At 36.8% G+C, this 27,609-nt stretch overlaps 1 protein-coding gene across 9 annotated transcripts in view; it reads right to left on the bottom strand.

The window, feature by feature from the left end:
• Positions 1-955: 955 nt before the first annotated feature.
• The window catches only part of TBL1XR1 (transducin (beta)-like 1 X-linked receptor 1), a 171,055-nt gene continuing 144,401 nt past the window's right edge, over positions 956-27,609 (bottom strand). For all 9 annotated transcript variants that reach the window (XM_006770030.2, XM_015568016.1, XM_015568009.1 and 6 more), the window contains 10 exons: positions 27,334-27,475; positions 24,404-24,467; positions 24,219-24,316; positions 22,934-22,994; positions 12,793-12,914; positions 12,576-12,650; positions 10,962-11,089; positions 10,221-10,386; positions 6,738-6,839; positions 956-5,665 (listed from right to left, as the gene is read on the bottom strand). In XM_006770030.2, coding sequence (XP_006770093.1) covers positions 5,639-5,665; positions 6,738-6,839; positions 10,221-10,386; positions 10,962-11,089; positions 12,576-12,650; positions 12,793-12,914; positions 22,934-22,994; positions 24,219-24,316; positions 24,404-24,467; positions 27,334-27,475 — 985 coding nt within the window. In that variant the 3' untranslated portion in view covers positions 956-5,638. The remainder of the gene's footprint in view (positions 5,666-6,737; positions 6,840-10,220; positions 10,387-10,961; positions 11,090-12,575; positions 12,651-12,792; positions 12,915-22,933; positions 22,995-24,218; positions 24,317-24,403; positions 24,468-27,333; positions 27,476-27,609) is intronic.

The raw sequence follows: 27,609 nt of genomic DNA, 5'->3' as shown, positions 1-27,609 counted from the left end.
ACAGATTATAATTCTTAGTAGACCAACACTTTTTGAAAAAGTGTAAAATGCAGAATATTAACAATCTATGCCATGCAATAAAAGTTAACCCTTTGAAAATAAAAGGCTGTCGGAAATTTCTAGCAACTGCATTAGCTTATCATTTAATAAAACATGACAAGGTTATACCTGTATTAGTGTCTCCTTAAAAAAATGGAAGGGACAGGTAAAAGACTGGGGAGAATACAAGTTTTTACAAAACAAAACAAAAAATATGACCCATGATTCTTTTTAAGTTTCTAAAAGGAATTGGGATTAATTAAAATTGGAAGGTGCCTAGTATCTTTCCTTATAGATTATAAGTTTTGTTAGCAATATAAGCAACTAGCTAAAGAGGAAGTTACTAGATAGGTTTATATGCAGAAAAAATGTCATTAAGAAAGTTGAGCATCCTGTCCTAAAAATCAAGCAAATGAATCTGAGGTCTCTTTTAGTTTGATTATGTGAAACAATGTCCTTTAAGTACAATAATTATTTTTCAAAATAATTCAGAATTATTCCTTAGCTGATTAAATGCTCTATTTTCCTTTAATAAAAATAGTAAATAACCCTTCATTTAAAAAATCTTATCTCTGGCGAGAAGTAATAAAATAGTAAAATTTGTAATTTTATCTATGGGCTTACTGTAACTATGTATCTTAGAAAACAATATATTTATGAAAACAGTGGTTTGGGTTCTTATGGCAGTTGTTACAATTAGGAACACCAGTATGGGAGAGAACAGACATGTAATATGTTATGAAGGCTAACTCAGAGCAAAAAAATTTATTCTACAATAGAACATTGGAGGAGTAAATGCAATTAAAGTGTAAACAAGAAATTGTAAACAAGAAATAGCATCCCTCTCTTTACTTGACTAAATAGTCTATACAAACTACATAGATATCAAAGGTTTTATATATGTACACAGCCAACATAATATCAAAATATATTTTATTCTGGACCTCTTTCAGATCTGATTCAAATTACAGTTGTCAAAGCAATACAATGCAAAGGGAAACTGCAACAACAACAACAACAAAAAATGTGCCTAGAAAGGATAAAGGGTCATTGGGGACAAATCATTGTGATGTGGAACCAAAATACATCGTAAGTGTAACTAACATGGTCCAGGACAGCATAGAACATCTATAATCAGTCTTCCTTACACAATAATCATGAAAACTGAACAATAAAGTTCTTCAACATGTACAAAAAACTGTCATGGGCTGGTTTACACTTTTACAACAGTTTTAAAGTTAACTGGATAACTAAAGAAATGATGCAGACATTTTAATCCAGTGCTATAGGTAGGCTCACAGAATTAGACCCAAAGGATTTGTAAAAATCAAAATTAGAACATTACAGCTACAATGTCAAAGTCAGGAAAGAAGAAAATCATTTCTGTATTTAGGGATTACAGAGCTACAAAACGCAGTCTGTGTTTTTGTTTTTAGTGAGATGGATAAGTACAACAGACTAGATACAACATGCAGAATGTTTCTTTGAACTTATCCAAAAATCCGAAGAAAACATCATGAAATAGCTTACTAGGAAAAAAAAAGCCTCAGTTATTCACCCTGCTTCAACACTGTCAACATAAAGGCAGAAATAAAGAATGCTATTAATACTTCAGAACTACTGATATAAGACATCAAATTTCTAAATCAGTGTATTTAAAAAAGTGAATGCTTCCTCTGTTTTCTCTCTCCTCTACATTAACTAGAATCATGTTAAAACAAACAAACTGATACTGAATGTGACACTTCAGAGCTACTACCAGAAGGAGTAATAATTCATAACTTCCCTACCCTCCTTCCGTCCCTGCTGATTCAGAAGGGAAAAAAACAAATAAACCCACAAACCAACCAGGGTCTCTTGTAGATTTGCTGCTATTCCCCAAAATGTTGGCATTTGCTGCCATGCCACAATGATGGTCCACTGAGTAGGATTCTGTGGAAACTGTCAACAGTAACTCACCAAATACAAGTACCATCCTTAGCATGTGAGAATAAATGCAGGTTCTATCCAAGTGTACAAATGCACTTACGAAAATGAACTGTTTTGAGAAGATAAACAGCACTACATTTGAAATTTATTTTTCCTGTTCACATAAGGATTATCATTTGTGATTCCTTAAATAGCAAAAATGCATACTCCTCTTCAGGCCTCTATTCAATAGTTTACATTACTCTTAACAAAATCATTCTACATAAACAGCTCCTTAAAAATAGTACTCTCTCATTAAATCTAATTTGACAGAAAGAAGTTTAAGGAAAAAGGAGTGCTTTATAAGTGAAAATGTACAAATCTTTGGCCTTTCTCTTGACATTTTTATATGTCAAAAGCAAACAAAAACAAAAAAAAAACACCCTTCATGTAATTCAATCTTATGATTACTTTTGCACCATATTTGTTTTTTACATCACAAAAGGAGGCACTTTCAGTATCTATAAAAGGGGTTTAATCCTAAAACATAGAGAATAATTAAAACAGAATTCAATACACTCTAAGCTATCAGGAAATTAAAAGTTACCACTTCTAAAAGCCATTTGAACGTCAATGATGGTACCTGATCAACAACAGGAAATGGGGATTGGATAAAATATAAGAGCTTAGGGGATTTCCTACATGGGGAAGAAATAAGATCCCTTATGATGTTTAGGAGTGACAGCTGCTCTTTATTCTATTTTAATCAGTGAATATTCTAGTCATTCAAGTTTTCCTTTCTATTTTTCCTTATGATAAGCTTCTTAACAGTAGCCTAAATAACAATGATATATAATGAATACCACAGAAAATCTACTGGAGTCAGTTGAACTTCAGGAATAAGTTGTCAGAAAAAAATGAGCAAGAACCTCAAATATAAAACTTTACTTGCTGTGAAACTTGGTCTCTTACAATCATGTTACTGCTCAAATTAGAGGCAATCTGCTTTTTATCTACTGGAGCAGCATCGTGGCACATCAGCAGGCAATGATGATGTTGAGAACAGCAGCAAAAATAAACAATTGTATGCTCACGAAGAACCCAAGCCTACAAAATGGATACCTTCCAATTAGTTTACACTTAAAAGACCCAAGACATCAGGATAATAAAGCTCTGTATTTATAATCTTTCATATGTTCTATTGTGGCTATTATGCTTAAGTAAAATAGCTAAAAATTAAAAAAAAAAAAGAAACAGAAAAGATGACAATACCATAAAAATGTAGCTGTCTATTTTGGCAGCTATACTGCAGAACTACTTGACCATCTTTTAATGAGCTGGGGGGGAAAGTCAATAACTGTATGCAAATGAATAAACTGTCAATATCAAAATACAAAAGTACTATCAATAATCACCTCTGACTTTCAGATTTAAATTCAGTGCAATTGACAAATGCATCGCTAAAGGAAATGCAGCTTAAACATACGTAAAACATTTGTGTCTATTCCTGGGAGCACATTTAAAAATTATTGCACAGATTTTTTTTATTTTTATTTATTTTTTTAAAACAACAACAGAGGCTTACCACAGATGTGGACCTCCAGCAATAAAAGCAGGATTTCAAGTGCCAGATACTCAGCATATTAGGTTTCCTACATAAGTCACAGGGTAATAGTTCTAAGTATGTATAATGTGATCCAAACCCTAAAAACAGCTGGCACAAAACCATCATAAATGACTGCCTCTCTGGATGTAAATTTTTAAAAATATTATTACAGTATCATAGTCCCCACTAACAACAACTGGGGTACATATAACAATGTATTATGGAATTAAGTGTATTTATTTTCTTTAACAATAGCAAATGCTATCCTACCTTAGTAACACCAAGACTTGCTTCAATCAATGCTCTTATGTAAGTATAGCAAAACAACAAATGCTGAAAATCAAAGCTGCATTACTTGGACTAAATCACTTTGTACTTAAAACAGAGGTTAAAATTTTAGTAGTAAAGGCCTCAAAATATTTAGTAATGGAAATAGTGTTACAAATTTGCTAAGCGATTCCTTAATTAAAATCTCTGAGAGAGAAATTTGACAACTGTTCTCTTCAAAACGGACAGTTCTGGCTTCTCACCTTAACCACAACAAACTTGTTAATCACACATATGAACATAGCCCCATGCTATCATTTGTCAATTCTCTAAATTTTCGCTTTTAGTTGCATGAGCACAAGAGGAAATTTGATCTGATACCTACATCCTTAAGAAAATACTTGATATCATAAAAATAGTAAAAGACATGATATAGTAGTGATTACTGACAAAAAAAAAATAGCAGCTTAAATCTATCTATATTTGAAGAAAAATGTAGTCACAAGTACCACAAACGCAGAATCAGAGCAGCAGGGAAGTTAGTGCAAGTATACATTTAAAAAAGAAAATAGGAATCACTGCTATTTAAAAACACCTTGAAGCAAGTCTTGTTTTAAAGATTGTTTTTAAACTAAGATAGCTAACATTTTGCCACGTAATGGCAGTGTTATATGCCGTTATCTTGCTTTGTATAAAGAAAAGTTACACGAGAGATTTTTAATACTGGAGTTTGGTTATATTACATATTTAAGCTTCTACACAGAATGATGGACACTTTTGAGAAGCTAATCCTTATCCAGAAACATTTTAATCTCTTAAAAAACAAAGCAAAACAAACAAATAAACAAACAACAAAAACCCCAAACCTACTTTGCTCCTTTTACAATAGTGCACATTTTAACCATAATTTAGTTATGGCTACAAAACAATCAGAAGACTTTTTTTTTTTGCATCTTCTCTATGGTATTTTTTTTAAAAAAAATTTGTGCCCTCCTAGTCTTTAGTTGGCAGAAATATGTCCCCAAATAGAAACTACTGCATTTAAGCCACATCACAAAATAAAACAAAATGAAACAAAACAAAACAAAAAAAACAGAGCATAATACCCTTTTACTGATGTGTCTTACAGATTGACATGACCAAAGTCATATATTTTTATTAATTTCCAATTTCTCCTTCCACAACATGCACCAATTGAATATATGCTCTGGGAGCCATAAAAGGTACCAAACATTTATCTTTTCAAAAGAATGCATTAAAATATTTTTTTAATAATTTTTGTAAATGGTGAAAAAAATATAAACAAGAAACTGATTCACTCCCTTACTTCATGCATTCATAAACTAAACCAAAAACAAAAGTTTAAAAGCAAGAACAAACTACTGCTGCAAGTTTTTGTAAGTCCATTTTCTCTGTACATACAAACTGCTCAACTATTGAAGGAAAGAAAAGAATATAATCCATGGTGTCTGCTGATTCAAAGGGGAGAAACAAGGCTGTCATTAGTATCCAAAAACTGGTACATGTATGGTCTGCTTTTATAATGCATATTTCTTTCTTCTGTTTTTCATATCCAAACTTCTAAATGCTATTTTAGGGGCACAGCAGATTAGATTCCAGCACTTGGTGAACAGAATTCACAAGCTGTGACAAAATTCTGCCATCTTCAGGGTGCAATTTTGTGTATATACTTCTTTTAGATTTGGCTGTAGTGGACTGGCCATGGTTCAAGTGGGACGATAGCAGTACATGGGTCAGGGACAGTCATTTTGGCTATGTACACATTCATAGTCGGTCCATGGCTTCCAACTAGTAGCGCTATTTCCGAAGGTCTAATACACAAACCTGTAAGAAATTAAAATAATCAACCAGTGTGTTAAGAATTTCATTATACAATTGTAACTTAACTTTTCTATAGTACAATTTGGAATCTATTTCTTGGTTCCAAGTTCACAAAGCTGGTAAAGCAATAGTAATGATGGCAACGGGCACTTAACAGAAATCAAATACATCGTCTAATCCAGTTGGAGGGAACAACAATGGGCTAACATTACAGAGGCAGAACTATGGCTAACATTTTGAAGATTTACTCTCTGCTAACTAAGAAGCAAAAAAATGCTCAAAATAACCCTAGCCAGTTTGGCTCAGTGGATAGAGCATCTGCCTGCCAACTAAAGGGTCCCAGGTTTGATTCCGGTCAAGGGTTGCAGGCTCAATCCCCAGTAAGGGGAGTGTAGGAGGCAGCCAATCAATTATTCTCTCTCATCATTGATGTTTCTATATCTCTATTCCTCTTCCTACCTCTCTGAAATAAATAAAAAATTGAAAAAAAAAGTTTTAAGAAAATGCTCAAAATAAGCCCTTTTCTATCTTTTGGGTCTTAGCAAAACATACTACAGATTATATTAAACTACAGCTTCAGTAAACAGCTAATGGCTGTACCCTTTGCACCTTCCCTTTGCTTTCAGAGTTTTAGAAGCCATAACTAGTATTTCTGTAAGAGTTGATACACTTCACCCTGAAAAGTCTCTCAGCATCACATATTCCTCAAATGCAGGACTCAACTGCCTCTATTGCCCCTTCCCTGGCCACCAACACTCTTCCGCAGGGAAGAGAAAGTAGAAATAGGCAGTGAAAATTCAAATCTCTCACAGTGGTATCCTGCTATTCCTAAATTCACTAAGGAAGCTTGATTTTAAAAATAACTCAATTTCTTGATTATGAACACACTCTTTTAGCAAAGGTAGCACAAATTTTGTTTACATTTTTTTTGAATGAAATGAACATAAAAAGTATACAGTTTTCAGTAAAAAGATCAATACCATATCATAAAATTTATTTTGAAGAGAACACTAAGCCACATGTATTCTCTATGTTTACGCACACACACCCTCTGGAAACACTGTATTATACTTACTGAACCATCTGATGCACTGGCTCCAACCTTGTCTCCTGCTGCATTCCAGCAAACTTCAAAAATTCCACCTGTTCCCCTGTAGCTGTGAACTAGAGCACCTGTCTAAAAATATGAAAAATAAAATTTTATAAATACTAACATCCTCAGGTAAAATATTATAAGGTTTTTTTCTAGCAATCAAAGGTAGATTTAGATTTAACTCCAAAATAAATACAAGCTCTAAAATACTAGAAGTGTGATTTGAGGATCCTTTCATAAAAAGAGAACACTAATCTGCTCTCAACAGATCATTCACACAGTTAGTTTCTCCAGGACTGATAACCATTCTTAGCTAAGGCACCTTTGGCCTCTCTGACACAATTAACAATGGTTAGAAGTGAACATTCAATCTATGACTTAAACTTTTGATGATGTTACTAAAAACTGCACAAGTTTGGCCACCTTGTAAAGACAATTGTAGTATGAGTCTGTTAGGTATTCCATATTAAGTAAAATTAGAATAGACCCCTAAGCTATAGGAGTTATGAAAGAAGCAAAAAAATATACGTACATAATTCTTGAATTCTTAAAAAAGTGTAAGTAGGATCACTAATAATTTCATTATCAATTTAGCTGAATTTTAAGTATAATTAAATTATTTTATTCCTTCAGCAAGAGGAACAATAATCATTCAGCTGCCACTGATTAATTAAAGCTCAGCACAAAAAATGTACTGTCTTAAGAAACCAGTCATTAACTAGGGCAAAGGTCAGAGGTTCTGCTGGGAGGAAATGGACGATGAAAAATACGCTTCTGGTGTTCTGCCCTGACAAACGGGATGGTATCTCTCAGCTTTAAAGCAGCCTAACAGGCCTTCCTAAAGAGAACATGTCAGCAGACATGCACCTGGTAAATACCTCCAGACCGCTAACCCGAGTATATCACTACAAAGTCTGTTCTTCCTTGCTTTCCTCTTCACAGTGTGTTTGGAAACACTTCAAAAACCACAAATACACTGCCACAGCTGATCACACTGGGAAGGCTCTACTGCTTCCTAATTTTTCTTTTCCTACCTAAAATTTCTAACAATTTAAGAGATTAATTAATAAGTACGAATACAGGTCTTGAATACCTACAAGTAATTAGAAGAGAAAGAAGTGGCACCAATAAAATCTAAAATCTACTGATACATAAAAAGTAAAATCTATAGGACAGTCAACTTTGGGGTTTAAGAAAACAAAAACTTTCTTTTAAAAGTACTGACCAATTTCTAAGCTTGAATTAAGCTATAATTGAACAAAAATAGCATGGTCAAAAGCCAGAGTCAATGGATCATCAGCATCTACTCAAATCTATATGTATATTCAGACCAGATTTCAACAATTTACCTGTCAAATGCTTAGGTAACATTTCACCCAAGTAATGAAAGAAAAGAACTACATGCATATATGATAAAAGAATAATGACTGTCTCTTACACTAAAAACTCATTAGATGCATTTTGCTATTTTCAAGCTTAAAAAAAAAGTAAAATGTAATTTTTGGTACATAATAGTGATAAACAAAACAGCACGGATAGCTGCTCAAATGCCCTTAAAAACCAATCAGTATCTACCATTAGTCAAGTCCTATACCCAAATTTCACTGAAATTGATTTTCTCACAATGGAGTAAATGAGTAATTGGAAAGGTATACAACAGACAAATTATCCATAGATAGTATCTAAAAAGCCTTTGCTATTCAGTCACAACAGAAAGAGTAATGTGAAAGGAAAGCCAAGGGGAAATGTAACTAGTAGACTGAAAGAGCACAGCAATGTGCCAAAATTCATAATGTTCCAAACACGAGCAACAACCAATAAATAAAAGGAATATATCTTTTAAAGATATTTGTGGTTAACAATAAAATCCATAAAACACCTCAGAATAAATTTAGAAAAAGGAAAGTCTTTATAAAGAAATTATAAAATCTTACTGAAGGGAAAAAAATACTTAATTAGAGGGACTTACAAAGTTATAGTTATTAAAGCTATGCTAGTGATACAGGTATATACAAGAGCACCTATGAATAAATCACACAAGAACTTAGTATATGAAAGAAGTGGTTTTATGAAACATTAAAGGGACAATAAATTGTACTGACATAACTGATTACCCATCTTCTAAGATAAAATTAGAACTCTACCTCACACCATATATAAAAACCCAATCCCAAAGGGGTTAACAATATAAATGTAACAACAAAATAGTAAAAATATAAAATGAAAGAATCATATTGCTTTTACACACACACACACACCCTCTCAAGATGACAACTAAAACTAATAAAAACAGTTGCCTGTAGGAGATCAAGACAGAAATGGGAGCAAAAGTTCTCAGTGTATACCTTTTACAATGTTTGGTTTTTTTGGGGAAGACCACCTGAATGAATAACTTCATCAAAAATAATACTTGAGCCCTGGCTGGGTGGTTGTTGGAGCATCGTCTAATACACCAAAAGATTGCAGTTTGATTCCCTGTCGGGGCATGTATGGGAAACAACCAATCAATGTTTCTCTCTCTCTCTTCTAAAAATCAATAAAAAACATATCCTTGGATAAGGAAAAACAAAAACAGAACACTTGAAAATGATGATTTAAGCAAAATAGTCTGACCAGAAGCAATGGAGAGTAATACAAAGAGAAATAGACCATAATAACTTACTGTGGCTATACAATAACCAGTGAAGAGCTGGATCATGGGAGTTAAGTGACTGCTATTAAAGAAACTGTATGGCCCTGGCTAGGTAGCTCAGTTGGTTAGTGGTCACTCCAATAGGCTAAGGTTGAGGGTCTGATCCCCCGTCAGGGCACATACCAGCAGCAATCAATGAATGCATAAATGAGTGGAATAACAAATGGATGATTCATTCTCTCTCTCTCTCTCAAATAAATTTTTTAAAAAGTAACAGAAAAAAAACCACAGTATACGCAGAATAAAAACTAAAATACTGAAAAGATTTTTTTTTAAAAAAAAAAAAGAGAAAGGAAAGCAACAAACAGGCTATTTTCTCCACTTTTAGAAAAGACTCTCTATAGCACTGTCCCTAAAATGGTAGCAGAGGTTTAAGTTTATTACATCATGTTCAGTCATAAAATCGTGTCCTTTAGTACATTTTCACTGCTCATACAGGTTATTCAGAGACAATCTTTTTAGAAAACAAAAAAATTATATTATTTAATAAATGCACCTTAAACTCTCACATTTTAGGTCTGCAAAAGTATTGAAAAAAATAAAATGAAGAATCTAGGGTTGTTTCTAAAATCTGGTCCATATCATAAAATATAACTTCAGTTGGTTTCCATCTTTAATTAGCAGTAATTTTTCTTAAGTATTCATTTAAAAACAAGAACTGAATTCAGGGCACAAAAAGAATGACAACCAAAAAGGAAATTATTTGTACAGGCTAATGATTCCTATTGAATATGAGAATACTTGACTATTCTTATATAGACATATAGACATACCTGTGTGTTCCAGATGTGCACACATTTGTCAAAAGACCCACTTGCCAGATACCTGCCATCAGGACTGAAAGCTACACTGTACACAGGCTCTTGGTGTTTTGTCAAGGTATGGATGCAAATTCCTCGGTCTACATCCCATAATCTAACAGTAGAGTCAAAGGATGCACTGACAGGGAGGAAAAAATGTGATTTTATAAGTAATGAAATACTCTCAGCCCACCCCCAATGTACAATATTCATCCATTCCTAACAGCCAGCACAAATTCCTCATGAGAAGCAGGCTGGGCTGTTAAAAGAAAGTGTTCGCAAAACCAATCTATAATGAGAAAAGGCAGCTTCAGGGCATCCCCAGGTCCCTGAATTGAAGCACATAAATGAACTAATTCACTGTATTCCTTTGCTCTTTAAATAATTCCTTTATATTAATCCAGGGTTTTGACTGTATTGACTATATTTATAACTTTATAGTTTTTTTTAAATGCTGAAGAAATTTTATTGCACTGTGCCTCAATTACTTGGGTAACAATCACCAGCAAATATTTGATATCTCTAGACAAAAAAATCCATTATGACTTGAATAATAAAACTCTGTTTAAAAGTTCCCATTTAAATATATACATACATTCATTCTTTGCAGGATACATTCCCATTTCATGGAATCTTCCCCTAATTTTTTGTCATATTTTTAGAAGTTACATTTGTAGAAGACTCATAAAAGGAAGAATAAGACATAAATAATACCTTGCTAACATAAGGTTGGCATTTGGATTATTTGTCCCTGGTCCTGTTGGACTCCACTTGATAGTATAAATTTCTTTATTATGTGCTTGCAAATCATGGACACAATTGTCTTGTTTCATACTCCATATCTAAGCAAAAAAGAAATATGTATGAAATTACTTTTCCATACAAAAGGTACATTTAAAACACTATACTGACAATTCAAAATATAAGGGCTATAACCAAAACAATGTTTATAGAAATCAAGGGACTATTTGAAAATAAACTAAAATGTAGAATACACTTAACATTTATATCTTTTAAAAATGACAATTCTTTCTAAATATTCTCTATTGTGAGGCTTCAGGACTGAATTAGCTGTAGTTCTAAGATTATTTTTGATTGCTGCAGATGGTATAACTCAATAAACTCCTTAGGTGATGTTTCTAAAATGTTTATGTCTTAGTTTTATGCTGTCCATTAAATAAAAGATTAACATTTTAAATTGCTCTTAGAATTTAAAATCAGAAAACATTTTGCACAGAGAAAATAGATAAGCAACTTACAAATAAAATATGATTCATGCATGACACCAGAGCATAGGCAACAAAAGCAAAAAGAGGCCGAGACTAATAAAATTAAAAAGCGTCCACACAGTAAAGTAAAATAAAAAAGCAACCTACAAAATGGAGAAAAATTTATCCAATATAGGGTTAATTTCCACAAACATATACGGAACTCCTCCAACTCAACAGCAAAAAAAACTTATACTGATAGAAAAGCATTTTTATTAGCAATGTTTGCAAGGAAGCCCAGGCTTGAGAAAAACAAAAACAAAAAAACCATCAAACTAAAAACAGCAGGTATTTAAGGAAAAAAACCTCCCAGGTTACCAAGGTTACATTTAGTCTGTTTCTGGGAGAAGGAGGAGCAGTTTTCCCTAATGAGCATGATAGCTATAAAGGTCACCATGTCTGCAGGCGCTGGCATTGCAGAGTCAAGAACAACATTCTTTTCAGTAGTTAGTATATTGCAGAAAAGGCTTCATTAATTTGAAGATTAAGTAGGTTGTTCTTTATATCAAAATGTTTTCTCCTCTTACTGTGGTATGTGATATACATAGGTGTTAGTTCTGCTTTTAGTTACACAATAAGAAAAATGTAAATTCATATTGAGATGTGAATACGGCATGTCAACTAGGCTCACTCACCGATTAAGTGATTCTCTGCAATCTACCAGTTTTCAGGCAAGGGTGACAGTCACACATCACCACCATAGCAAAATTAATAGTTTGCAGATCTCAGTCAAATTCATGAATGCTACAGAGATCTTCGTTTCTTAGTAGTCAAATCTTTACATGTGCAAATACATTTATTGCACCAATATAAGACTTTCTAATAGTGAAGACAAGTTATAACAGCACATTTCTAAGTTCCATAATTCCCATCGTACAGGCATCCTTTTAAATGAAATTTATTTGCTCTATTCAAACATTTGAAATACTTCATAAAAGAAAGTACAAAGAACAAGGATTAAGCACTCAATGAACTATGAGACATTCTACAGTGTTCAAATGGCCTGCACAGTGACACTGTATGACATCTCCACCCCATTTCTCCCCACTATCCAAATTACCTTCAAAGTCATGTCATCCGAACAAGAGGCCAGGAGATTGCCAGTTGGGTCCCATTTGATAGCATTTACTTCATTCTAAAAATAACAGTAAATATTTATATTTTCATTTTATAGACCAGGTTGCTCTTTGGTCATTAAACATACATACTTCAAACCCACTCTGAAACATTACTTATTCATCATAATCACTTCAAAGAGGGGAAAACCCGTTTCTCACCGTGTGTCCCTGGAATGTTTTAATAGGTCTGTCTTGTCCTAATTTGCAGACATGAATGCACATATCTGTACTACAAGAGGCAAAGGTGTTGTTGCTCTGCCAGTCAACATCCAATGCTGGTGCTGAAAAGAAAAAGGCCAGGTTAGCAGCATTCATTCCACACGTACTGCTACCTAAGAGCCTTCACTTTAAACCATGGTTGGACATTAAGCATGCTAATGGAAATATAAAATTCTACTTTATACTTTTAAAAGTGGAATTTTAAAAAATTATATCTAAATATAAAAAATATTAACAAATATCAAGTTAGTTGCCTCCATGTCAGACACAGGCTAATAAGGAAGTATGCTGGCCTGGTGATCAGGAGGTCAGTGTTCCTGAGGGCACACTCTGAATTACTAGCACTGGGTTTTGGTTTCTCATTTGTAAATGATGCTACACTTCTTATTTCTAAACTTCTGTGAGTGTTCAGTGAACAAGAATCCTTGGTTCTGCCACTCTCTAACTAGTAGTGGGCTCTCGGCAAGCCACTTAATGTGTCATGGTATTTTCTTCATCTAAACAAATGGGAATAAAACCGTTAAGCTTAGTACACAAGGAAAATGTGAAAGTCAAGTGAGAGGTATTTATGGAAAGTACGTGGTAAGTTACAAGACAAATGTTATACCGAATAAGTAGCATTCCCAGCATCTACTCAACTGATAAGCGTAATATTGCACACGATTCACAAATATATTTTCTTCTAAGAGATTCCCATCAATTACTTCTTAAAATCATCTCTTAAAATCTATGTCACTAAATTTCAAACCTCAGAAGCCCAGAAGCTGGCTACATTTATTACTTATTTTAGCTCTACTATGATTAAAGATTCTTCCCTGTCATTGTCCCCTGCTGAAAGTTGCATAGATTCTATAATTAGCAATGTAGATTAAGGTAATGATAACAAGTAATCAGGTTAAGCAATAGGAGCATACCAAAAACAATGGATTTAGAGTAGGGATAGACATACTATGGCCCATTAGCCAATAACAGTTTCCATATTTCAATTGGCTGGGGAGAGAAAAAGAAAATCAAAAGACTATACCTGATCAAAAGAAGACCTAGGAATGTGAAAATTATATGCAATTCAAATTCACATATAAAGCTTTATGAAAATCCAGCCACGCTCATTTGGTTACATATGACTGCTTTTACCTGCAGCTTACCAAACCTAAAAGTGATTTTCTGAGCCTTTACAGAACAAGTTTACCAGTTAGGAAAGAGAAAAGGTCAAGTTTAAGCTGTGTATCCTCATTATTAGAGATATAAAAGATCTAATAAAGGAGGCTGGAACTGGTATCTATGGGAAGGGAAAAACAAAGCCACTCTGTGTATATCTAATTATAATAGTAATTGGCAATATTGACACTAGATATATTATAAATGGGAGTTTTGAGCACTTAGATTAATAATCCAAAAAGTACATCATGTGTGCGGGCTTACAACTATGGAAAGAAGAACAAGAAGAATCACAGAAGAAGAAATTAAAGCACTTATGACTCAAAGAAGTATTTACTCAGGGTTTGAGAACTATATATAGCAATACATTTTTAAAAGACAAAGGACAACAGTGAAACCCAATTTCACTGGCTAGAGACTAATCAGGTAAAACACTAAAATCTAGAGTACAGCTCAGGGAAGCTAATGGTAGTAACATGGCCAGACACTCCTGAAGAATTAGCTTCGGGTATATTTCCACAATAAAAAAACAGGGGTCAGGAACCTACCTGGACTGAGTCAGTAAAGGAAAGTAATACTTACAAGATGGAAAAATAACTTACTATGAAACTTACTATGCAGGAGGTATTAAATCCTCTCCCCAAGCAACCTTATGAAAACTACAGTGGTATATAAAAAATATTAACATAAATTCACCTACAAAAATTTCAAATTACAAGAATTCCCACCAGATTAAAAAAAAAAATGAAGACACAATTTTAGAGTGGGCAAGTGGCGTGAATGGCAGTATGGCACTGACTGCTGCTGCCATAAGACAACTGCTCAGGATGGCCTGGTCTCCTCCCTCTTCACCAGTCCCCAGCTTCTGAATGCCTGGGTGCTAAGGGCTCCTCCCAGGGGCAAACTTCTTCAGAGAACCACACTGCTCTGTTGCTTCTACTTACCCAAAATGTGGCTAGTACCCAATAGCTGGTGGTATGTAATTGGGGATTGGAGTGGGGGGAGAGTGAGGGGGGGAGGGAGGGTAGGTTAATAAAAACAAACCCTAGCATCCTTGGCTCAAATGAGAGAAATTCTGAGGTGTAAACACACCCGCCAGAGCCATGTCTGATGAGGCTGAACACGGGCTGTTTCACCAGAAACCCTCCCTTCCTGGGCCCTTCCTCTTTCCCATCCTGCTTCCCACACTCCTCACTTGTCTCTCCTGGGAAGGTTTCCTTAATAAATTACTTCACTCAAATGCTTGGCGCCAGGTCTGCTTCTGAGAGAATCCAACTTAAATCAGCCAGAAAATAAAACTACAGGCCAACTTTGATTGGCACCGTGTGTGAACTCTGCTGCCATCTGTGTGCATCATGACTCTCAGAGTAATACAGATGACTGTTGGCGTGTCAGCCACTCTCAGGCCACTCCTTTCCACTCTGCCCTCCTGTGCTCCGCACCTTGGGGCCGACTTCTCCAATCACACAGTGCAGCATCCTGTGCCTACAGAGTTCCCACAGTGGAAGACACTGTCATGATCCCAAGGCCAGCAGAAACAAAGAAGACAGCGATTTTGTTCCATTTCTTTCAGGCTGGGACTCTGGCAGCTGCTGGGATTACTCCCTGTTGCCTGTTTGCCAGGCAGCCTCTCCTCTAAGGCCGGAGCATTTGGCTCCTGCTGCCTTCTCTAAGTCTTAGGTTTCTGGCAGTTGTTAAACTCCGAGTTACCTCATATTCCTCTGTTTTTCACTCTTCCAACACCTCTGCAACTATTTCCTTGTATTAAATTCCCTTTCTTGGAATACCTGGTTTAGAGTCTGTTCTCATGCCTGGAATATGAGTAACTACGTACACTACACTTTCATTTTTCATTACATATATGACTTAAGATATTTCAAAAACCATTTTAACAAAATGATACTTAGGTAAATAATTTTTTCAAGAAAGAAAAAAAAGTGAAAAATAAAATTAATTCTAATAAATTGCTATGAAGAAGGCCAAGTATCTGTTCAGATGCACAAGAGTATTAACTTGGCACAGAGCCATCTACAAAATCTCAGTAGATGAAAATAAGAAGTAGTATTCAAACAGAATACTGTTAGGTTCAAAACAAAGTGTATGAGCAGGTGCAGGTAACTGAAGGAGGCTGGGGAATGCTGCAACAGGAGCTGGGTGATTAATGCATCTGCGGTACGACTGGCTTGTAAGGTGCAAAGGTTATGGATTGGTGCAGTCTAAGAACACATACCTCCTTACTTCGTATTTATTCCTAAGATAAAATGAGTCCAGGTAACGCAAGTTCTTTAGGATAGAAATAGACCTCTAACATAAAATGTACTTTTATGTAAGTGAGAGATGAGAGGTGTGTCCACTATTACTGGCCTCATTTTACACATACTGAAAGTCTAAGACAACCATGGGCAAACTACGGCCCGCGGGCCGGATCTGGCCCGTTCGGCTATTCTATCCGGATATGTATTAGTTCACACAAACACTCCATCCATGCTTTTGTTCCGGCCCTCCGGTCCAGTTTAAGAACCCATTGTGGCCCTCGAGTCAAAAAGTTTGCCCACCCCTGGAAAAGTTAATTTGTCCAGGGTAACACACTTTTAAAATCTTGAAGCTGAGATTCAAATTTCTGTGTCCTCCAATTCTGATTTGTTTTTGTTAAACTATGCAGCCTTTGTAAGTTAAAAAGGTAATGAGCAAAGCTATGAGGGTAGGGAAGAAAGGCATTCATTACTCATCTGCTTTTTTTTTTAAACAGCTTTATTCATGTATAATTCACATACCATAAAATTTACCCATTTAGAGTATATAATTCAATGATTTTTGATATATTACATTAATTTTTAAATATTGTGGTCATATGTAACATAAAATGTCATTTTATTAAGTGTAAAATTCAGTGGTGTTAATTACATTCATACTGTTGTGCAACTAACCATTAAGCAACACCTCCCCATTTCTCCCACCCCACCCCACCCCACCCCCGTCCCTGCTAACCTTTAATCTTTACTTCTTATCTATATACTAGAGGCCCGGTGCATGAAATTCGTGCACTGGGTGGGTGTCCCTCAGCCCAGCCTGCCCGCCCTCTCACAGTCTGGAAGCCCACAGGGAGCAGGGCTAAACCACAGTCTAGCTGCGGTGGCTCAGAGCACGCCCCCCTGGGCGGGTTCATGGGTCCACTGGGGGCCCTGCTCCCAGGGCAGACGGCGCAGCGTGCCTGCCCACAAACCCCCAGAGGGAGTGGCCTCGGAGGTGGGTGGCACCAGGGCTGGGAGTGGGCTCCGAGTCACGCCGCGGCCGCTTGGAGCCCACCCCCAGCCCTAGTGTGTGGTGTGTGTCTGCTGGGGCTTGGGGTGTGCTCTGAGCTGGTCATGACGCAGACTCCTGAGCTGGTCGCGATGTCTGGGCCTAATTTGCATATTTCTCCCTTAATATATAGGATATTTGCTTATTATAGTTATTTCATATAAGGAGAATCATACTGTTTGTCCATTTGTATCTGGCTTACTTCACTTAGCATAATGTGTACAAAGTTAGCTGATGAGGTAGCATGTGTCAGAACTTCATTCCTTTTTATGGCTAAATAATAAATTGTACATATAGACCACATTCTGTTGAATATGACCTGGGAGTAGAATTGTTAGGTCACATGGTAATTCTATGTTTAGCTTTTAGAGTAACTGCCATACTGGTTTCCACAATGAATGTACCATTTTACATAATCACTACACAAGTATAAGGGTCCTAATTTCTCCACATCCTCATGAACATTGCTATTTTTATAGCTGTCCTATGTTTGAAGTGGTAACTCACTGTCATTCATCTAGAATCATGATTTATGCATTACACAAGAGTGTACATAGGGGAACATTTGGTACAGAAATTAAAATGTAGTAATTTAAAAAACAGATAATCCCATTTCTGGTCAAGAAGAAGTGACAGGAATCATATTTGCCTCCTGCCCCAAACAACGAAAAAAAATATACTATCTAATAAAAGGGTAATACAGAAGTTAACCGTCACTCCATCACAAAGATGGCGGCGACCAGTCCTCTCAGCCCCAGTGGAGTCCCCCAGTCAGGGGGGGTGAGGGTAGTGCTGAGAGCGGGCAGTTTGAGCGGCCTAACAGAATGCTTGCTTCGTCGCCGCAGCAATGAGGCAAGCGTTCCACCCCAGCTGTGGAGGGCCTCTGGCCAGGCCGAGCGCGGAATGCTTGCATCATTGCAGGCCAGGCTGCGGGGACACCCCTGACCCCGTGCACGAATTTTGTGCACCGGGCCTCTAGTACAGTGGGGCCTTGACTTATGAGTTTAATTCGTTCTATGACGGAGCTCGTAACTCAAATTACTCGTATATCAAATCTTAAAGTGAATGGGTGAGACACGTGATGCTGGGCTGATGTTGTGGCGTTCACTGTGACATTCGCTGCGCCAACTAGCGGTGAGGTATCTGAAGCTGGCTCGTAACACAAATTTTAGCTCGCAACTCAAAGCAAAAAATCGGCCGAGAGACGGCTAGTATCTCGAAAAAGTCATTAGTTGGGACACTCTTAAGTCAAGGCCCCACTGTATATGAAATAATAGTTCAAGACATTGGACATCAGGCAACAAAGGACAGTGAGAGACAAACAATGTGCCTTCAAAACTGTCTGAGCTTATAATCTAGGGGGAAAAATGTCCCTGTCATGGCATAGGAAAGAGAAACCTTCCTAGACCAAGATCCATGACATTCCTGAATTGAACAGCCAAAGCTGAGAAGGCAAAGGCAGCTAGAATTCATAGGACAGAGTACTGGAAAGGAGAGAGCTATGCAGAGAATTCTAAAAATCTGCAGTCAGTCCTACTCACATGTTCAGCACTAATGTGTGAGGATACTACCTGAGACTGGGAATGCACAACTCAGAAAGATTAGAAGAAGCAATGCCCGATGCACAAGGCTGCAGACAGTACCTGTCCACCACTAAATACCTATGTTAGAAAAGCAGAAAGGTCTCAACTCAGTGACCTCAACTTCCAAAAGCATGACACATAAAAAGAAGTTAATAAATTATGGAATTCATCAATATTAATAACTTCTGATTTCCAAGGACATTGTTAAAACAATACAAAGAACGCAGACTGCGAGACGCTATTTGGAAACACTTGCATCCAAAACACCATAAAGAACTCACAAAACTCAATAAAAAGAAAACATAATTAAATAAAAAGTCCAACAATTGAAACAAGCATTTTACCAAAGAAGACATAAAGATGGTAAATGAGCACATGACAAGATGTTTAACATCATTAGTCATTAGGAAATGCACATTAAAACCACAGTGAAATATCACTACACACATCTTAGAGTATTACAATTAAAAAGACTGACCATGTAAAAAGTGCTGGAAGAATACAGAGAACTACCCACTGCTGGTGAGAATTTAATTCCATTTTTAAAAATGTACTCTGGAAAACAGTTTGGCAGTTTATTAACAAGTTAAACATATACTTATTGTATGATCTATTCATTCTATTCCTAGGAATTCACACAGCAGAAATGAAAGCACAAATCCATATAAAGATTACTTGTGTACATGAATGTTGATAGTTTTGTTTGTAACAAGCAAAAACTGGAAACTACCCAAATGTGCTTCAGTAGGTGATAAATAAATGGTAGTACTTATTTACGTAAAGGAATATTACTCATCAATTGAAAGGAAAGCAAAATAATTATGCAGAGTGAAACAAGCCAGATCAAAAAAGAGTACATACTCTGTGATCCCATTTACATCATGTAAATTAATTTCTGGTGAGGGTAAGATTACCAGTGATTGCCTGGGGAAGGAGGGGAGAGACAACCCAGGTGCAAGAAGAAACATCTGAATCCAACGGATGTATTTCAATGTCTGGAGTGTGGATTCAATGGTATATACATATGTCAAAACATACCAAATTGCACAATTTAAACATGTGTTCAGGGTGGGGCAAAAGTAGGTTTACAGTTGTAAGTATATGAAACAATTTGTATTATTATTTACTAGAAGCCCGGTGCACAAAAATTTGTGCACTCAGGGGGAGGAGGGGGGTCCCTCAGCCCGACCTGTGCCCTCTTGCAGTCTGGGACCCCTCGGGAGATAACAACCTGCTGGCTTAGGCCTGCTCCCAGGTGGCAGAGGGCAGGCCTAAGCCCTAGGTGCAGCCCCTGGTTGAGCGCAGAGCAGGGCCGACTGGGGAGTTGGGGCGCTGCCCCCTGTCATGCACAGAGCAGGGCGGATCAGGGGGTTGGGGCGCCGCTGATCCCAGTGCCGGGAGGCATATTACCCTTTTCCTATATAGGACAGAGGACTGGTGCATGGGTGGGGGCTGGCTGGTTTGCCCTGAAGGATGCCCTGGATCAGGGGGGGGGTCCCCACTGGGGTGCCTGGCCAGTCTGGGTGAGGGGCTGAGGGCTGATTTTAGGCTGGCGGGTGACTGACGCTCCCCACCGCTCCTTTTTTTCTTTTTTTTAATTCCGGGCCAGATTTAGCTCTGGCTCTAGCTCTGAGGCCTCTGCTGCTGAAAGCAGGTATCTGGTTTGTTTGTGTTCTATAATTGAAACACTGTATCAACTCCACCTCTGAGATCCCGGCTGGCTGAATGCAGGTTTCTTGGCTTTTGTTTAGCTTCTATATTTCTAACAATGTTTCAAACTGCAAGCTCAGAGGCCGGCAGCAGCAGGTGGGGAACGTTGGAGTCCTCTGTCACTGAAGCAAGCAATCCTCATGTTAACTTCAAGCTGCTTGGCTGCTGGCCGCCATCTTGGCTGGCAGTTAATTTGCATATTGCCCTGATTAGCCAATGGGAAGGGTAGCGGACATATGGCTAATCACCATGTTTCTCTTTTATTAGATAGGATAATTATTATATGATTTTCCATACAAGCAACTATAAACCTACTTTTGCCCTACCCTGTATTTTTTGAGGGGGTGGGGTGGGTGTCAATTATACTCCAATAAAGCTGTTTACAAAAACCAAAAGGTCTAGCAAGAAAGAATGCCATTGGTAAAAATATCATTTACTAGTGAAATGACTTTAATACCATCTACCACATCAGGTTGTCACAAGGATTAAATGGGATCATGTATACAAAGAGCAGCATCTCTAACACAAAGTTGGTACATGTTATGTAGTAGCTAGTAACAGTACCGCATGCCTACTTATTTCAATACGCCATCACTTTGGGGAGGTAGGAGAAACTAATAGGCAAAGAGCCAGAGGCTTAAGAATTCTATTTGAGTGAAGACTAGAAGCAAAGGTGAACAAAAACTGATGTGTAAACGTCTACTAATATGATAAACTGTAATCAAGCTGAACTGTTTAACATTATGCTTGCAAAATTATGTTCCTCAGATACTACAGAAAAATAATTCTGTACCTTATTGAATTTAGTCAAATTAAATAGAGACAGAAAAACAAATTGCCAGAAGCTGTAAGTTTGTTTTAAAACTGATGCTGTTTATGAAATAATAGTTCAAGACATTGGACATCAGGCAACAAAGGACGGTGGTTCCTGAGAGAAGGGAAACAATGTGCCTTCAAAATTGTCTGAGCTTATAATCTGGGGGAAAAAACATCCCCGTCATGGCATAGGAAAAAGAAGCCTCCCTAGACCAAGATCCATGACATTCCTGAATTGAACAGCCAAAGCTGAGAAGGCAAAGGCAGCTAGAATTCATAGGACAGAGTACTGGAAAGGAGAGAGCTATGAAATAGTATGGGGCAAAGGTAGGACTAAATGGGATCATGTATACAAAAAGCAGCATCTCTAGCACAAAGTTGGTACATGTTATGTCTGTGAAAAAGATGTGACAAAGATTTGAAAATAACCAGTTACTACTTTAGTCAGCCTCCTACTGAGAGCTCTTCTTAACCAGACCAAAACCTTGAAAGAAGCAGTTAAATCGGGAAATATTAAAACTCCTGTTCTAATAGTTATTAGGCATCTTATTCTAGTTTAATATCAGCTACTGTCATCAGGAAACTCCCTGAAAGCAGGTACAAAAGTTCTAGACTGCAAAAGAGCCCATGTAATAAACTCTTTTCTCCACTCATCTTGTTATACACCTTGCTGTGTGGCTATACGTCATGGAGAATGGAGCACAGTATTTTGTGGGTCAGACCTATGGATTTAAGTATCAATTTATTTCTTCAAAAAAATCCACCTATAGCACCAAAGTTCCAACAACATTGGGAAAGCCTAATTTTTATTTTATGTACACAGGTGGACTGATTTACATACATCAATCCAAAACGAGAATATCTAAAGTTGTAGAAGTTTATACGTTATTTTCACATACGTTACTTAGTCTTATCCTCATAACAGATAGGCATTATTATCCTTCATTTAAGTGAAATGCTCAGTCTTTTTTGTTTTTTTAAATATGTTTTTAATTTTTTTTCAAAAAGAGAGGAAGAGGGATAGAGAGATAGAAACACTGATGAGAGAGGAACATCACCGATTGGCTGCCTCCTGCATGGCCTCCAATGGGAACTAAGCCTGCAACTGAGGTATGTGCCCTTGACCGGAATTGAACCTGGGACCCTTCAGTCCACAGGCCAACCACTGCTCTATCCACTGAGCAAAACCGGCTGGGGTAAAATGCTCAGTCTTAAAGCTTATTAAATGGGGTGAAACTAAAATCCAAACCTACACCTGCCGACTCAAAAATCTATGTCACCATTAAAGAATACCAATCAGGTCTCAAATGCTCTGTTATGATACATTTCACAAAAATTTTTGATGATTCTGATAATTAACAATCTGAAACTCATGGAACATCAACCCTTCAAAGAACTAGTAACCAGATTGATACTTGATAGTTCAAGATTTTAAGTGAATTTAAGCAGTTAAAAGTATAATTAGAAAAACAGGAAAAAAAAATCCAGTTCTAACGTAAATTGTAAAGATTTACCTGAATGAAAAGGAAACTGTTGCTTGGCTTCACCAGTGTGTGCATCCCAAATAATGGTTGTCTGAGATTAAATAGAAAAGAAAAATATATTGTTAAGAAGTTGAAAGGAATTTATTATAGAGGCATGCCTTAGATTCCTAACTATATTAAAGCAATATGAAATGTCAGAGTGGAATTAATTATTCACATTTACTTTTCACAACAGTACAACCAGGTTATACTCCACATTCAGGGTTGGGGGGAAGGAGATATGACTATTAAGTAGTTTAATTTTTCCCTGATGATTTTTCATCAGTCAACTCACTTGAAATAACAATTATTGGTTTGTCTTCAATGTACCAGACATTATATTAGACTGCTTAAAAAAGTCCACTGCAATAGAGTACTTAATGTAAGATTTTCATAGTTCTTCAGCTATAAGGAGAAAAATTCTTGATTTACAAAGTAGTCAGCTAATTCTCAGTATTAAGATTTTTTTAAAGCTCACATTTATATATAAAGGCAGCTTGAATGTTGACAATATTTAAAACAATGTCTTTTATATTAATTACACCCAAGCATGGCATGTAATGGCTGTATTTACCGTTCCTTTTCACACTCTCCCACCACTGATTTTATACCGTTGGGGATGGAGAGCTGCACAGTGAAGTGACTATTAACAGGGCTTTCCCCTCGCATTCCTGGCCTCCCTCACTTTTCTTTCCTCTTTTCTCTCTACTTCCTTTTGACAATGCACCCAGTTACCTACAAGCATGTATTCTCCTAGGTTCATGGGAAGGGGATGATCTAAGAAAATAAAGGAGAAAGGAGGCCATATTTTCAGCCTGTGGGTATTTACCAGCTTAAGTAGGTAAAAAAAGCTAGAAAGATCCTGCATTTCTTACATTTTCAATTAAGCACCAGGAGTTCAGCTAATAGACTGGCTCTAAGATTTCCCATGGAATCACTCCAGAGCCACACTCACTGATGAGATACATTAGAAACTTTAGAAGGGAAGCAAAGAACATGGGAAGTGTGACATTCATTACAGCTCAAGTTCCAGCAAAAACAAGGAGTGTAGTCACACAGATAAGAATAAAAGGCATTTTATTTTGTAGGTTCAGAAGTGAGCGGACAGAAAATCTAAGAAAGTATTTCTATTACTATCATAAATTCATTCTGGAATTTCTCAAATATAAATATTTTAATGCTTATGTAATTAGAAGACAAAAATATTACCTTATTACATTAACCTGATATATATATATATGTATATATATATAGGTTTAGTTTAATGTTCTTTTACCTTGTCTACTCCAGCACTTAGGATGAAATTTCCTTTCTTATTCCATTTTAATGCAAATATAGGGCCTTTATGTTGCCCTAAGGTGCTAGCAAGGTTACCTAGTATTAAACAAAAAAAAATTACATTACTTCATCTTTATAACTTAAACCAACAACAACAAGTGAAAAGAAGAATGCTTCATTTACCATCTTTAGTCCATATTCTGGCAAATCCATCATATGAACCAGTTGCTAGAAGTGTACCTTCACTCTGTTGGAGAAACACACTTCTTTTAATTATGTAATCCCTTAACTGTTATTAGAATATTTCATGTTTAAATCTTAGGTACGGCAGATCCTTGACATTCTCTGCTACAAAATCTTTTTAGTTCTGCCCAATTGGGAGCGCCACCCGGGCTAGGAAACACCCTTCACTGCTGGGAAGCTACAGCTTTGGCAGCACCGAGCCAGGCTATGTCCAATCTCAAAAAGCATGAACTGCCCCGGAGCAGGACCACATCACTCCCCCTCATGCTGAGGTCTACGGCATCCTTAGAGGCGCACATGACTAAAGAGGGGACGTTAGTAGACTGGAAAGGGCATCAAAATCATCATCTTTTAATGATTCAATGTAAGTAAAAAGCAAAATCTTCCAAAATATCTCATTATGATTAAAAGGTTTTACATGACCCTCTTTAAATCTTTTACTGTCAAAATAAAGTATGTTGCATTATACGAACAATATTGCTGTTTCACATGATCAGATTCTTAAATATCATTGAATGTTTCTCCCCTTTGTTAATTCTTTCCCAATATGAATCCTTACCAATAAAAATTCAACACAAGAAAAAGAGTCAGAGAAGATTATAGGTGACTTCACAGTAAAAGAAGTTAAGTAGTTTCCTGGAACCACTTCATTAGGAGGAGAACATTCCAGTTTCTCTAATCTCATATGCCTTGACAAATGGCACAAGGGAAGGACAGTCTAACATTCTATAGACATGCAAGTCACAGAGTACATGGAAAAGACTGTTGCTAGGACGAGTAAGCCTTATTGGAGACACAGAATGAAATCCTGTCTTACCCAGTACTTTCTTGATGCTTTTTGGTAAGGGAACCAAAAACAGCATCTTCCTATTCCGACCTCTCAGGCCACTTAGCTGTATAGGTAAGTGACAGACAAGAGCTAGGTCTGGGGGCTGTAGAATCAGACCTGCCAGGACTTTAAAAACCCCTATGATTTTGCCCTAGGAAGAAGCAGCCATGTTGAAGCCAATAGCAAAAGCTTATTTCTGGGCTCTGCACAATGGGAAGTTTATTTTTTCTTTTTCTTTTTTAAGTATATTTTTATTGATTTTAGAGAGGAAGGGAGAGGGGGAGAGGGGGAAAGGGGGAGAAAGAAAGAAAGAGAGAGAGCGAGAGAGAGAGAGAGAGAGAGAGAGAAACATCAATGATGCCAGAGAACCACTGATCGGCTGTATCCTACATGCCTTCTACTGGGGATCGGACCAGCAATCCAGACATATGCCCTGACCGGGAATCAAACTGTGACCTCCTTGTTCATATGTCAATGCCCAACCACTGAGCCATACCAGCTGGGTGGGAGGTTTCCCAAATATTTTAGCCCCCAAATGTTTTAGCTCATGGACCACTAAAGTTGGAAAAAATGTTTGAACCATCAAATATGTCTGGCTCTTGCTTTAGTCATGAGAAAGAACCACTAATCAAGGCTAATGTTTTTGCCTTTTAGTGGAAGATGCAAGTACATAGTGAATAATATATTTTTGAGAAAGTCCATGTTTTAAAATTAATTTGCATTTCAGAATCACCAAGCTCAACAAATGAACGTTGGTTTACCATCTTTTTTAGTGTAAATTATATAATTCATTAAATTAACATGGTCTCTGAGCCAAATAGCTTAAGGATGCTTTAAGATTTTTGACATAAGCTATATAAGGTCACATATTATGATATTAGTCATGACCCCACAACAACCAAATAATACTGCAATGTGATAAAACCTCTTTTCATTTTTACAACTGTTAACTTTGTAAGGGAAAGGTAAATACATTACTGGGAATTTTAGAAAGGAATGCTAAAACAGAACAAAATAAAACATCACAAACAAGAAAAAAACCCTAGTTATGAGTTCTGGAAGAATTTTATGGGAACAGAACTTTAGCTGGAGTAATCATTTTTAGGAATAGACCTCGTTCCTTGGGATAACATTTGTAAGGTCCCTGGAAAGCCCCACACGAAGCTGTTAAGCAGGAGCCAGAGGAGGAAGGATGTTCACTTGCCGAGGAAAGACTAGCCAACCCCTAAAATTCTTGGAAACACTGAAATAGTCTAACAGGCTTTGGAGGGGGGTGGGGGAGGACAGAGGGGAGGCCGGAGGAAGAAAGGTAAAAACTGGATGCAAAGTTAAAAGGCAACATGGAACAAAAGAAAATATACAGGAACCTTACAAATGCGAATTTTCCACATATTAATCATAGGAATGGGAAAAAGAGAATGTTAACCATGTATTAGAAAGTACAGGGGTGAAGCTTTATCAACAATAAAAGTCAGAATAGTTAAGTTATCCTTAAAAGATATTAAATCATATATTGAATCAAAGAATTATAAGAGTACTAAAGCTTGGAAGTAAGCTAGACTAATGGTCCCTAAAAGGCAGTTAGTTAGCAATGAAGTTTTCATCAGATCACAGCAAAATGAGAAAAACAAGAACATGTTTTTATTATATAGCTTTCTCTTAACCCCAGCACAGGACTTACTAGCTAAGGACTTAGTATGTGCCTGCTATTGATTTTCATCTATTTCCTCATTTATGTAGCTACCATTACCACACTTCTCCTATACATGTGAGGAAAAAGAAGCAAGCGGTCGACCTCCAACCTTAGGAAGATTCTGCTGTTAGGTAAACAGAAGAGCTGGAAGCTGAACCTTGGTCTGACTGCTCAAGGGCCAGCCTTTGTTTTTAACATATTTGGGAAGGAGGATTCCTACTTTGTTGTTCTCATTAGTTAGTGAGATTTAAAAATATCTGAAAAAGGGACAAGCCCCTGCCATCAGTTTAAGGCTCAAAGAAGTGAATTAGTAATTACATCCACCATGGACAGTACAGTGATACTCACATTCCAATCTAGAGAAGTCACGTCCTTGTTGCTGGGGACATCTTGCCCTCCTTCTCGTATACAATGTCGAAGTACTAACTGTGTGGAACCACTGGTGCTATTTTCACTAAGATTCCAGATTCTTGCTGTGGAGTCTCCAGACCTAGAAAGTATGCAATATATTTTAAATCCTCTTAATATTCTCAAGTATTCCAGAATTAAAAACAAACAAAAAACACCAACATAGCCGAAGCCGGTTTGGCTCAGTGGATAGAGCGTCGGCCTGCGGACTGAAAG

The sequence above is a fragment of the Myotis davidii genome, unplaced genomic scaffold (assembly GCF_000327345.1).
Source record: "Myotis davidii unplaced genomic scaffold, ASM32734v1 scaffold123, whole genome shotgun sequence".
Taxonomy (NCBI): domain Eukaryota; kingdom Metazoa; phylum Chordata; class Mammalia; order Chiroptera; family Vespertilionidae; genus Myotis; species Myotis davidii.
This window is presented reverse-complemented; position numbering and strand designations above follow the sequence as displayed.